Below are 13,853 nucleotides of genomic sequence, written 5' to 3' on the forward strand. Positions count from 1 at the left end.
TAGGAATTCAGGGTAGGCTGAAGAATGGGGTAGGGGGGCAAGAGATTATAAATTAAACTTCATCCCGCTCCTTTTCGAATGTTGGACTTCCTTTTATATAATCCTTTTGTTGTTTGGTTTTAATGCAAATTTGAAATAAATAAAAAACAAACAAACAAACAAACAAACAAAGTAACACTACGGTCTACAAAGTTCGAATCCCAGCAGGAAAACTTGCATTTTTTTTTTCAACGTTTTACATGTTCAAACAGAGGGCGCAGTGCTGAGTACGCCGGTAGATAAATCCACAATTGATAAAAAATTCTAGCTAGTTATGGGTCAAAACACAGTAATGTCCGGTCAGAGAGTGAACTTTAATTGATTGCCATTCCAGCATTTATTTCAATATAAAGTAGCTCCTTGTTTTGGATAATCCCTTACGGTCCAACTAGGGCAAAAATGAATTTAAAAGTAAAAATGTGGGTCATTTAGCAACACTAATCTGTCAAATTGTCCCTAAAATGTCCCGTCAGATTTTGAATACCGTGTTTTGACCCTTAGTTTTATTTCGAGCACATAAAATCATCAGATAACAAAGAACAATCCAACATGGACAAACAAAATTTTCGACGCTCAAAAAAGGAGTAGGAAGAAATATAACTTATAGATTCCCACCCTGTTTTTACAAACTAATAATTAAATTGATTCAGCTTCCTTTGCTTAGTCCTAGAAACGTTAGCTTTCCTTGTCATTGCTGATCATGCTAACTAGCTAACCTGCTAACTATGTCAATGGGGAGAATGGACTGTCTTCTGCCATCTTCACCCGCTGGCTGAACACCAACAGGAAATAGAACTTTACGGATATATTTTTGATTCCTTAAGGTCTCATGGTCTTGATTTTTAGTTTTTGTTTTTTTTTTCATTTGAGCAGTTTAATTATGGACAAAAAGTGTGGTGTAACGCAAGCACTATTGAAATGTACCATTGATCAGTAATGCCTTAGTAATCCATTACTGTAATGCATTACTTTTGTAACATGTTACTCCCAACACTGATTAGTTGTGACCTGTTTTAAATGAACTTACTTCTGTCAGACCTTAACCATGAATATACAGCAATTTGCCCGGTCTGCCAGACCCAAACCAGACGCCACGGACGCCAAGAAAGGCTCGAAGCAGCGGTGAATGGACCAGGTGAGAATGACACAAAAGAACCACATCATCATCACATGATCCCTTCATCTGTCTGCATGCGCACATACAGAACAGGCCTGTAATATATATTTTTAATGCTGTTTTCTTTTTGCATTTGTGTTACTTTATTTATTCAAGATGCCTTGGCTTGATATTGTGGCCCAGCAGAACCCTTTGTATCCTTATTCTGGTGTATCCTTTGAGAACAAGGGCAGTTTATCAGTAGTTGTTGAAACATCTCGACATGTGTTGTCATCTAAATTAACCCTTTAGGCGCTGGAGTTTTAAAAAAAAATATATAAAATTTTAATATCAAGATTTCAAAAAGCTGTATCTTGGAAGTACCGTACTTTCCGGGCTATAAGGTGCACCGGAATATAAGCCGCACCTGACTATAAGCCGCAGGTGTCCACGTTGTGACATGAGATATTTACACAGAAAGATGGTAAACAGAAAGATTATTTAAATATTTATTTCCGTACTTTAACTGCTTTTTTCCAAACAGTGCCTGTAACACGGCAGTAAAACAGCAGGAACACGACTGGTTAAAAAACCCAGAAAAGTCATTGATCTCTGTCTTCATCTTTCTGCTCATTGAAACCACTGCAGTCGTCTTCTTCAGTGTTGGAGTTGAACATCCTCAGAAAGGCTCCATCACACACCTTCCCAGTCTCTCCTCTGTGGTTGCTCAATGGCACTTCCGTGCTGCAGCTCTATTTCCTTCTTAAACAGACACATTGATTGCTTTTAACTTCAAAGCGGCAAAATATGCATTTCTTCATGTGTTTTCCATGATGAGGGTTTGTGCATGACACGCAAAATGACTGTTAAAAGTTAAGAGTAAAACTTCTCCTCTTCATCACCTCTTCCACCTGTCTGTCTCACTTTTGCGCTTCCTGCTAGAGCGCCCCCTGGTGGTCATTAGCCCGTATAAATCTATACTCAAGCTGCATCGCTGTATAACAATTACAAACAATTACAAAGTCAGCTTACTATCACCTCAAGAACATTTCTAGGATTAAAGGACTGATGTCGCAGCAGGACCTTGAAAAACTTGTCCATACATTTATCTTTAGTCGAGTTGACTACTGTAACAGTATCTTCTGTGGTCTCCCTAAAAAGTCTATTCGACGACTGCAGCTGATCCAGAATGCTGCTGCTCGAGTCCTCACTAAGACCAGGAGAGTGGACCACATCAGCCCAGTTCTGAGGTCTCTACACTGGCTCCCTGTCTCTCAGAGAATAGACTTCAAAATTATCTTGCTAACATATAAAGCACTGAATGGTTTAGGCCCAAAATACATTAGAGACCTTCTAGTCCAGTATGAACCATCCAGACCACTCAGGTCATCTGGTGCAGGTCTGCTCTGTGTTCCCAAAGTCAGAACTAAACATGGAGACTCAGCGTTCAGTTTCTATGCTCCATATATCTGGAACAAACTACCAGAAAATATCAGGTCTGCTGAGAGTCTAAGTTCTTTTAAGTCCAGGTTAAAGACTCACCTGTTCACTGCTGCCTTTGACTGAAAAGCTTTTGACTTTTTAAATTTTATATTCCCTTTGAAACTCTGCACTGCAACTTTTACTTTAATATGCGTGTTTTTATTTTTATTTTATTCTATTTTATTTATTTATTTATTTTTTATTTTATGTGTTGTTTTCTTACTTGCTGTTTTTAATCACCTTTTATATGTTTCTTTTATAATGTTTTAAATGTGTTTCTTTTTGTTTCTTTTATTTCAGTGTCCTGTGTGAAGCACCTTGAATTGCCTTGTTGCTGAAATGTGCTATACAAATAAACTTGCCTTGCCTTGCCTATAAGCCGCAGGGTTCAAAACGAGAAAAAAGTAGCGGCTTATAGTCTGGAAAGTACGATAGTTTGAGATAAAGTCATACTGTAAATGAGAAAAATATTGTTATGACCCGAAGTTTAAGATAGGCGTAAACCTACACATCTAATTTGCATATCGTGAAATCACAAGGTGGCGGCCATATTGGATTGTGGAACTTTTTGTAAAATTGAACTTTGAACATATTTACATGGAAGTTTTCTTTCGTTTTTTGTCATCTTATCCTCAAAATTAATAAACTTAAACATCAGTAAAAAGTAAAATGCTTTAAGTTGCAACGGCACACGTACCAAACGGTACACCATTCACAGTTCGGTACGTGCATGTACCACGGTACGGCTCATTTGTCATTTTCAAATGACATTTCCAGACAACTCGTATTTATATTAGAGCTTTACAAGACGACTGACTTATGGAATTCTACTGGCATTGGTTGGAGTCGGATGCAGAGCACAGCCCTTCTACTTCCAGCTACTCAATATTAGCATTAATATCCACATTAGTTAAACCTCCTCTGTCGCCATTTTTGTTTTGTGACTTTCTTCTTCTTCTCAAAAAAGTTTACTCTTCTTCATGGTATTTCATCAGTATGGTAATTAAGAGTGGCACCCTCTGATGGATTAATTGAGAAATCACATGTACATGTCACATGGACGTATAAAGGCAATGAAGCATGACGACATTAGAAACGGACGAACTTATTTACGTACGTAAAGCGAACATAAATGAGTCTTAAGGCTGTCCATCAGCTCCCAGTTACGTTTCGGTGCACAGCCAGGCTCCAGCCGGCCCCTGGATCCAAACCGTACCGTAAACCGTGACTCAAGAACCGCAATACGTACTGAACCGTGAATGAAATGTACTGTTGCATCCTTAAGTTTTAGTAGGTTTTTATCTAAGCAGCAGAGTAGCCAAATCTGTCCGTATCTATCAAAACTAAAACTGAATAAACTTTATTTAATTACCGTACTTTCCAGACTCTAAGCTTCACTCACCCCGTCTCCAACGTCTCACCATGGGTTCATTAATGCCAAGCTTATGTGCAGCAGCTCTGTTTCCTTCTTTGTCAGCCGGATCAACTGTTAGCCGAGAAAACATAAATTAGCCGCATCATTTTAGAGCCGCAGGTTCGCAGTGTGTGGAAAAAAGTAGCGGCTTATAGACCGGAAATTATGGTACTTACTAAACCAGCTCTGGACCACACCTTCAAACTGGATTTTCTTCACTTTGAGTAGAAACGTGCCCTGAAACAGTGTTAGGATTAAAGGGGCACATGTCCAGCATTTATTGGTGGGAAGTGGTAACAAGATTTGGTCACGCCATCTGGAGTTATGAATCCGTGTATCATTCGTTCATTCGTTTTTGTATTTAAAATAAAATTAAAAAAAAAAAAAACACTTGTTTTTTTGTTTTTCATTTTCAAAACCACAATGAAAAACAGATAACGGTTCGTTTTTCCATTTCCCGATTTTGTGCTCAAATGAAAAATGGAAAAAACGGATATTGACTGTTTCATCCGATTTTGCTATTTTCAATATAGTTAAGTTGTCTGACCCGGAAGTAGTCATTACTAGGGAAAAAATAAACAAACGGAATTTTCCGAAATAACAAGATACTGTTTTCTGAAAAAAATTAAATTCAGCTCTGTTTTTCTGAATTAATTAATTCAGAAAAACAGAGCCGAATTTAATTTTTTGTGTGAATGCAGTACGCTTCTGTACGTATCAAACAGCAGCTTAATTATAGCCAAATATTCCTCCAGTCCGGCCATGATTCTGTTTTTTTTTTTTTCCCTAGTAACGACTACCTCCGGGTCAGACAACTTAACTATATTGAAAATAACAAAATCGGATGAAACGGCCATTATCCGTTTTTTCCATTTTTCATTTGAGCACAAAATCGGGAAATGGAAAAACAAACCAATCCGTGTATCATCCGTTAATTAGTTTTTCAATTTAAAACCAAAAATCAAATTCATTTTCAAAACCAGAATGAAAAATGGATAACGGTTCATTTTTCCATTTCCCGATTTTGTGCTCAAATGAAAAATGGAAAAAACGGATAACGACCGTTTCATTCGATTTTGCTATTTGCAATATAGTTAGGGTGTCTGACCCAGAAGTAGTCGTTACAAGGGAAAAAATAAGCAAACGGAGTCATGGCCGGACTGGAGGAATATTTGGCTATTATTAAGCAGCTGTTTGATACGTACGGAAGCGTACTGCATTCACACAAAAAATAAATTTGGCTCTGTTTTTCTTAATTAACAAGATAATTTTCTCGTTAATTCAGAGAACCAGAGCTGAATGTAATTTTTTTTCAGAAAACAGTATCTCATTCATTCAGAAAAAGAGCCAGATTTATTTTTTTGTGTGAATGATATATGCTTCTGTATCAAACAGCTGCTTAATTATAGCAAAATATTCCTCCAGTCCAGCCATGATTCTGTGTGTTTACTTTTTCGCTAGTAATGACTACTTCCGGGTCAGACAACTGAACTATATTGAAAATAGCAAGATCGGATGAAATGGTCGTTATCCGTTTTTTCCATGTTTCATTTGAGCACAAAATCAGGAAATGGAAAAATGAACCGTTATCCGGTTTTCATTCTTATTTTGAAAATGAAAAACAAAAAAATGAATCGGTTTTTGTTTTTTCATGTTTGGTTTTAAATTGAAAAACGAATGAACGAATGATACACGGATTCAAACTGTTTTCAGTTTTTCATTCTGGTTTTGAAAATAAAAAAAAAACCAAACAAAAAAAACAGTCGCTTTTTTGTTTTTTGATTTTTGGTTTTAAATTGAAAAACGAATGAACCAATGTTACACGGATTGTTATGCTGTGTTTCATTCAGTCATGTTGCTTGTCACAATATTGCGACTTTGGCGCTTAAAGGGTTGAAAATAACAAAACCTCACCCATGTCTCAAATGCATAGTTACTGCTCTTTCTTTAGTTTCTTGTACAATTCTTTACAATGTTGTGTCTTTTTCGACTGAATTTCAGGCGCTGGTGATCAGACGTCGCCGCCGCCTTCTTTTTTACCATTAAATAAAAATACTGCATTAAAAGACGTTTTGTCGCATTTCCTTTGTCACAGCCTTTAACATATGCCTCCATTTGTGGGTACACCTCAGTCAAACTATCATAACTGATTATCTTTAGTCCCAAACTTAAAGCTCTGACAGCCGAGTAAATACAGACTGGGGAAGTTATATGAGATCTAGATTGGCTCTGCAGCAGATGGTAGGCTGTCAACACAGAGGAACAACCGCAGTCCTGAAGAGACAGCAAACAAACCAAACAGACTGCAGTCGGTGGGAAATTGCTAGGACTGGGTTAGCTTACCTTTACAATCCCTGGCTGGCCCCATCTGTGTGATTATGGAAAGTAAACCTTGGAGGTGAACTTCTCCCCTCAGCAGACATCATATCTGAAGATTTGGAAATCAAATTGGTTTTCATACTCTCTGGGTCTGAGCAATACTGGAGGTGTACTGGGAGTGTCAATCATAGCTAAATTAAAGTTTGTGAAGTCGAACGTTTAGGGAAAAGAAGAAGCAGGAAAAACAAATTACAGTGGTAAGTGGCTAACAAAACCTGTGCTTCGCAGAGGAGATCCGCATTTCTGTAACGCAGCAGGTATTTGTAAGGGCTGCATTATCTTTACTCGTCTCTGCAGCAGCTGAAAAAGTTCTCGGTTTGCCCACACACACACGAACGGATCTGTGAGGCCTTTGAAAAAGTCTGTTTTTGTGGAACAGGACAGATGGAGCCTGCTGTTCCACCTACAGCAGCGACTTAAACACAAGTCACTTTTTTGTCAAAACTAAAGTGTAGATATGATAGACTGAGGTGTCTGCAAGTCACTTTCATATATACAGAAAAAAATATTAGACCACCCCTTGTTTTCTTTAATTTCTTGTTCATTTTAATGCCTGGTACAACTAAAGGTACATTTGTTTGGATAAATATAATGATAACAAAAATAGCTCATAGTAGTTTAGTTTCAGAGCTGATATCTATCCATTTAACATGTTTTTTTTTTTGATAATAACCAAAATCACTTCAGTTCTTACGTCAGTATCTATGGCATTGTACTGACAAAAACAGTGCTTTTAGACATTCCATGTTTTCTTTTCTGTTTTAGTCACATGATACACACAGGAGTTAGTACTTGATTGCATAACCATTGTTTCTGATGACTTTTGATGGTCTAATGCAGGGGTGTCAAACTCATTTTAGTTCAGTTCCACATTCAGCTAAATTTGATCTGAAGTGGGCCGGACCAGTAAAATAATAACATAATAATATATAAATAATGTCAACTCCGAACTTTTCTCCATGTTTAAGAGCAAAAAAAGTAAATTTACATTATGAAAAAGTTTACATCTACAAACTAGAAGCACTCGGAGAGCGCAGACCTCCGCCAAGGCTGATCAGTGGCCCCCCCCGTGGGCCCCCCCAACGCCAAGGAGGTTATGTTTTTGCCAGGGTTTGTTTGTCTGTTTGTCTGTCCGTTAGTGTGCAACATAACTCAAAAAGTAATGGACAGATTTTGATGAAATTTTCAGGGTTTGTTGGAAATGGGCCCCCCGTGGGCCCCCCCACCCCCGATCACCACCAAAATTTAATCATTTCTTCCTTATCCCATTTCCAACAAACCCTGAAAATTTCATCCAAATCTGTCCATAACTTTTTGAGTTATGTTGCACACTAACGGACAGACAAACAAACAAACAAACCCTGGCAAAAACATAACCTCCTTGGTGGAGGTAATAACAGACAGAATCTTGTTAAAATTGTACTTACTTCTCTTAAGACATTTCAGGTTGTTCGTAGTTATTCAGGTTGTTCACATTTTTTGCGAAATTATTCTTTGTTTTAGTGGAAATACATGAAAATATTTACGTTTACAAAGAGAAAAATTTGGAATTGTCATTATTTCTATGTTATATGATGGTATTTTACTAGTCCTGCCCACTTGAGATTGAATTGGTCTGAATGTGGAACCTAAACTAAAAGGATTGTTAATATCTTCAGTGTAATTTTTGCATTTCACAAATTCATCCCAAGGGCCGGACCGCACTTGTGTTTTTTCGACATTTAGTAAATATCGGTAAAGTTTTGCGCAGATGTCCAATGGAAAAGCGACTACTGTGTGTAATCGTAAGTATGTGGTTTAAAGATGGAGTTAGCTTGAATACATACAGTTGCGGAAAATTTTTTTAGATCAACCCCTGTTTTCTTCAGTTTCTTGTTCATTTTAATGCCTGGTACAACTAAAGGTACGTTTGTTTGGACAAATATAATGATAACAACAAAAATAGCTCATAGTAGTTGAATTTCAGAGCTGATATCTATCCATTTAACATGTTTTCTTGATAATAACCAAAATCACTTCAGTTCTTACATCAGTATCTATGGCATTGTACTGACAAAAACAGTGCTTTTAGACATTCCATGTTTTCTTTTCTGTCTGTTTTAGTCACATGATACACACAGGAGTTAGTACTGGATTGCATAACCATTGTTTTTGGTGACTTTTGATGGTCTAATGGATGCTTTGTGTTATTGTAAAAATATATAGGAAAAGAAGTGTGTTAACAAAGCAAAGGAAGCAGAACTAATTTAATTGTTAGTTTGTAAAAAGGGGGTGGGAGTCAATAAGTTATACTTCTGACCCTCAAATTACGCAAAGATAACTTGTGCGTAAAAATTTACCTAATGGAAAAACAACAATTTCGTCGAAAGTCTCATATTTCGATTAAAAGTTTTTGCGCTGGCAAGAGGTGGTTTTTCTTGCGTAGCACAAATGGTATATCACGCAAAACTGCAATGGAAAGACCTTTTTTCGCAACTAGAGTCAAGTGAATTAAAAAAGCAGATGTTGACGGACGTTACAACAAGCGAAGAAGAAGAAGAAGAAGAAACATGTTGCGGTATTTGTGGACTCACCAGGAAACCCAATCATTTTTTAAATTTAGTATGAGATAGAGGGGTAATATAGAATAATAATGAATATATCTGTAAATTAACACCATATTTACGTTCATCGCCATGTTTCTGGAATGAGTGTCATCTTGCGATAATAAATAAACAAACTAGAAGCACTCGGAGAGCGCAGACCTCCGCCAAGGCTGATCAGTGGCCCCCCCCGTGGGCCCCCCCACCCCCGATCACCACCAAAATATAATCATTTCTTCCTTATCCCATTTCCAACAAACCCTGAAAATTTCATCCAAATCTGTCCATAACTTTTTGAGTTATGTTGCACACTAACGGACAGACAAACAAACAAACAGACAGACAGACAAGCAAACAAACAAACCCTGGCAAAAACATAACCTCCTTGGCGGAGATAATCATTGCATTTGTGATTTAATGGAAAAACCGACATTACACACTTCTGTTTTTTCGACATTTAGTAAATATCGGTAAAGTTTTGCGCAGATGTCCAATGGAAAAGCGACTGCTGTGTGTAATCATAAGTATGTGGTTTAAAGATGGAGTTAGCTTGAATACATACAGTTGCGGAAAAAAATTTTTTAGATCAACCCTTGTTTTCTTTAATTTCTTGTTCATTTTAATGCCTGGTACAACTAAAGGTCCATTTGTTTGGACAAATATAATGATAACAACAAAAATAGCTCATAGTAGTTGAATTTCAGAGCTGATATCTATCCATTTAACATGTTTTCTTGATAATAACCAAAATCACTTCAGTTCTTACATCAGTATCTATGGCATTGTACTGACAAAAACAGTGCTTTTAGACATTCCATGTTTTCTGTCTGTTTTAGTCACATGATACACACAGGAGTTAGGACTGGATTGCATAACCGTTGTTTCTGATGACTTTTAATGGTCTAATAATTTTTTCCGCCACTGTATACGATCTTAACCCTTTAAAGGACACTCATAGAAATGCTCTGAAATTCAAATTTTCAACCCGAGTGTTATTGGAGGACATAACAAGACTGTACTACTGTTGTGAAATTTTTCAGACACATACGTATATAATATAAATACATATAATATTCTATATTGTCCTATATAGTGATATAGTAATAATATATTCATATATCCATATTTGAACTAGATATTATCAGCACATATGTGTGAAAAGCCCCACAGTGAAACCCCCCCCACCCCCCAAGCCCTTTCTTCTCTGTATTTTGTAAAAATCTTTTGTATTTGTTTTTAAACTGTTTGTTTGGACATTGTTTCAGCTCCACACTCAGTCTGTTCCATAGTCTTACACCATTATTTGATAAACAGAATCTTTTCTTCATGGTTCGACATCTTTGTATCTTAAAATTTGTCGTTTCCCTTCATTTATACCCTCCCTGTCTTTCTTAAAAAAACAAAACAAAAACATTTTCTGTAAATGGTTTGGTAATAGATTACACTGGTCAACAACAAATTTATTGTTTAAGTTTTTTGAGCTGATTTAGGATCATTTTGGTGTGCTGAATCCAAACATCACATTAGTTTTGCTCAATCAGGTCAACTTTCTGAACTATGCTACATATTGGCTTTTTAACATTTTTGCTTACATTTATGGGCATTTTCACATCATATGATACAAAATTCTTTCATATTTCTTGCAATAAACGAGTTCTGAAGATTTTACTTTTGCCAATTTATGATGAATGGTTTTTTTTAATATTACAGGTGAATGAAATGGCTTTAACCAGAAGATCTTGCAAAAATAAGCCTGACGTATTCTGCTACATCTGCAGTGAATACACCATTGTACCTAACAGGAATCAAGTCACAAGTTTCATAATGTATGCTTACCAATCTTATTTTGACATTAATGTAATTGAATGTAATCAATTTTGTGAGAAGATCAAATTTTTCCAAATCAAATTAGCAAAAAAAACCTGACCTGATTGAGAAAAACAGATGTCATTTTTGGATTTAGCGGTGCAAAATGCTCCTAATTCAGTTGAAAAAACCGAGACAACTTGAAAAAAACATTTTTTTGTAACCCAGTGTTATTTCTGGCTTTGTACAGAAATTGTGCGGTTTGGAGTTCAACCATATCATTAGTTAAATTTTATTATTTTAGACTTTACAAATTAAACTACTATGAGCTATTTTTGTTGTTATCATTATATTTATCCAAACAAATGTACCTTTAGTTGTACCAGGCATTAAAATGAACAAGAAATTAAAGAAAACAAGGGGTGGTCTAATAATTTTTTCCTGTAAGTGTTGATCCAGACCCCTGTCCACATCCACATGATCCCTCTGAACATCATTCCTTACATTAGTACCATTACTTCATGGTACCGAACAAAGCAGGTCCACTCACTGTTCATGCAGAGGTGGACCTTACAGACCCTGGAGACCACATTGGACCTTACAGACCCTGTAGACCACATTGGACCTGAGATTGTTGACTCGCTGTCCTCACTGGAACTGTTTCCGTCACTGTCTAATAAAAGGTTACGAGGCGCTACATAGTCAGAATCGCCACAAAACGTTGGATCTAATTTCATTTTCTCCCTTTTCTTTGTCAAATAAGCAACGTTTCTCAACGAGTTAAAGCCACAACTGATCGTGTGTTGGTCTTTTTTTTTTTTTATTTGGTTCTTGTAAAATGTAGATGAACTGAACTGATGATAAACATTCCTACACACAGTCTGTCTTTCCAAAGAACCACTTTACATTTCCCTGAAGCGTTTAAGTAAGTAAATTTGTTTTAAATTACCCCTAAACAGGTCTTAAATAGCTAAATAAAGACTCTAAATGTGCAGTGGCATCGGAAAAACAAGCATGATTCTAAATTTTTCACAGAAGTGCTTTGTAAGACTGATAATTTCAGTGATATTTTCTGCACTGGATTTGCATTACACTGTAAAAAAAAATACTATATGAATACATATGATACCTATTAGAGTCCTTTTTGTATATCTTATTTTATACATACAAAAGTGTCAAACAGAAAAAAAAACAAAAAACATATGAACTGAGTGCTTACAGTTTTGGTATTTCTCACTTAAAAAAAAGACAATCAGAGCTTTCAATACCTCCGCACTGTAAAAAAAAAAAAAAAATCTGTAATTTAACAGAATTTTCACTCTTTATTTTACAGATTTTTCCTGTATTTTTAAGATACAGGAAAATATCAATGACATTACAAAAATAGACTGATTTTACACGTCAAATGTAAAATAACATGAAAAAACTGTAACTGTGAATAACCATAAAATTTCCATTTTTTAAAAGAATTTTTTTTTCGACAGAAAAATACAGTTAAAATACATTTGCAAATGTATCACAATTTCACAAATATTTCTTTTCTATTTATGAGATTAAAGTGTTAATTTAAAGTTTAATACTGTAAAAAAAATATTAAAACCAGATAAAATTACTGACAGTTAACCGTAAAAGAAGTATTTGTTCTGTAAGTTTAACAAGACTTGTTTGTTAATTGACAAATATCTTGTGTAAAAAAAAAAAAAAAACTCATTAAAAAAAAAAAAAAAAAAGGTAATATTCCGGCAGCAGGGTTGCCGAAAAAATACTGTAAAATAACGGAAAAGAACCATCTCATAAAAATACGGCAATTTTCCATAATTACAGTACAGTTTTTTGCCCTAACTTTACATGAGATTTTGCTTATTTTTGGACTTTTTAATGTTTAATAAAGAATATTTACATGTATTAAAACAATCCAATTATCTATAAATATATATATATATATATATATATATATATATATATATATATATATATATATATATATATATATATATATATAATAATTTTCAATGAGACTCAGTTGTACAATCCACTGATAAAAACTGTATTTGGACAGTTTATCAGTGCTTATACATGTTATACATTCACAAAAATACATTTATTCAACATTTTTGTTGTGAAACCTCCTGTAATTACACAAGATATTTGTCAATTAACAAACAAGTCTGGTTAAACTTACAGAACAAATACTTCTTTTACGGTTAATTGTCTAATTGTGTCTCGTTTTATTGTTTTTACAGTATTAAACTTTAAATTAACAGTTTAATCTCATAAATAGAAAAGAAATATTTGTGAAATTACGATACATTTGCCAATGTATTTTAACAGAAAAAATTTCTTATAAAAAAATGGAAATTTTATGGTTATTCACAGTTATAGTTTTTTCATGTGATTTTACATTTGACGTGTAAAATCCCAGTCTATTTTTGTCATTTCATTGATATTTTCCTGTATCTTAAAAATACAGGAAAAATCTGTTAAATTCCAGATTTTTTTTTTTTACAGTGTAGAACAACAAAAAGGACCTATAATTATAAGAGTGTTTCGATTACAGAGCTGTGGAGTTCTCCAAAGATGCCAAAGTACTGGAATGCAGAGATATGAACTGGATTTATTTGTAATGACGGGTCGGGGCATTTATGTGACCACTAGTGAGTCACTGAGGAAAACGAACGGCATGGGGCCTTTAACCAAAGCATCAAAAAATATGACCAGATGGGATGAGAACCATGAAGAAACAACTTTTACAGTCTAAGAAAAGAACTGAAACAAGCACAAGGGCTGTGTTTTCTCCACTGGACTCAGCTCTAAATGAAAAGAACAGAGTTTAACGCTGAAATAATAGAGTTTCTTCGACACGGGTGAGTGTGATTATGAGGTTTATGAAGGTATAAAGTTATTATGGGATGTTATTATCGTTGCTAATTTGTCGTTGTTGATCCACAGTTCAGACTAAACTGAACATTCTGACCTTGATTGTTTGAGTCGAAACAGATCTTTAGTTCAGCTACTGACAAGACCCCTCCTACCTGTCTGACCCAAGGTTATTATC

At 35.3% G+C, this 13,853-nt stretch overlaps 1 protein-coding gene across 2 annotated transcripts in view; it reads left to right on the forward strand.

Annotated features, from left to right (window-relative positions):
- rnpc3 (RNA-binding region (RNP1, RRM) containing 3) overlaps window positions 1-6,372 on the forward strand; it is a 53,842-nt gene extending 47,470 nt beyond the window's left edge. The window contains exons 15-16 of one of the 2 annotated variants that reach the window (XM_030123000.1): window positions 1,097-1,174; window positions 1,313-1,436. In XM_030123000.1, coding sequence (XP_029978860.1) covers window positions 1,097-1,165 — 69 coding nt within the window. In that variant the 3' untranslated portion in view covers window positions 1,166-1,174; window positions 1,313-1,436. Of the gene's footprint in view, window positions 1-1,096; window positions 1,175-1,312; window positions 1,437-6,032 lie in introns of those variants that run through there. The other variant, XM_030123001.1, reaches the window with a different exon arrangement.
- The last annotated feature ends 7,481 nt before the right edge of the window (window positions 6,373-13,853 follow it).

This window comes from Sphaeramia orbicularis, chromosome 20 (assembly GCF_902148855.1).
Source record: "Sphaeramia orbicularis chromosome 20, fSphaOr1.1, whole genome shotgun sequence".
NCBI classification, from domain to species: domain Eukaryota; kingdom Metazoa; phylum Chordata; class Actinopteri; order Kurtiformes; family Apogonidae; genus Sphaeramia; species Sphaeramia orbicularis.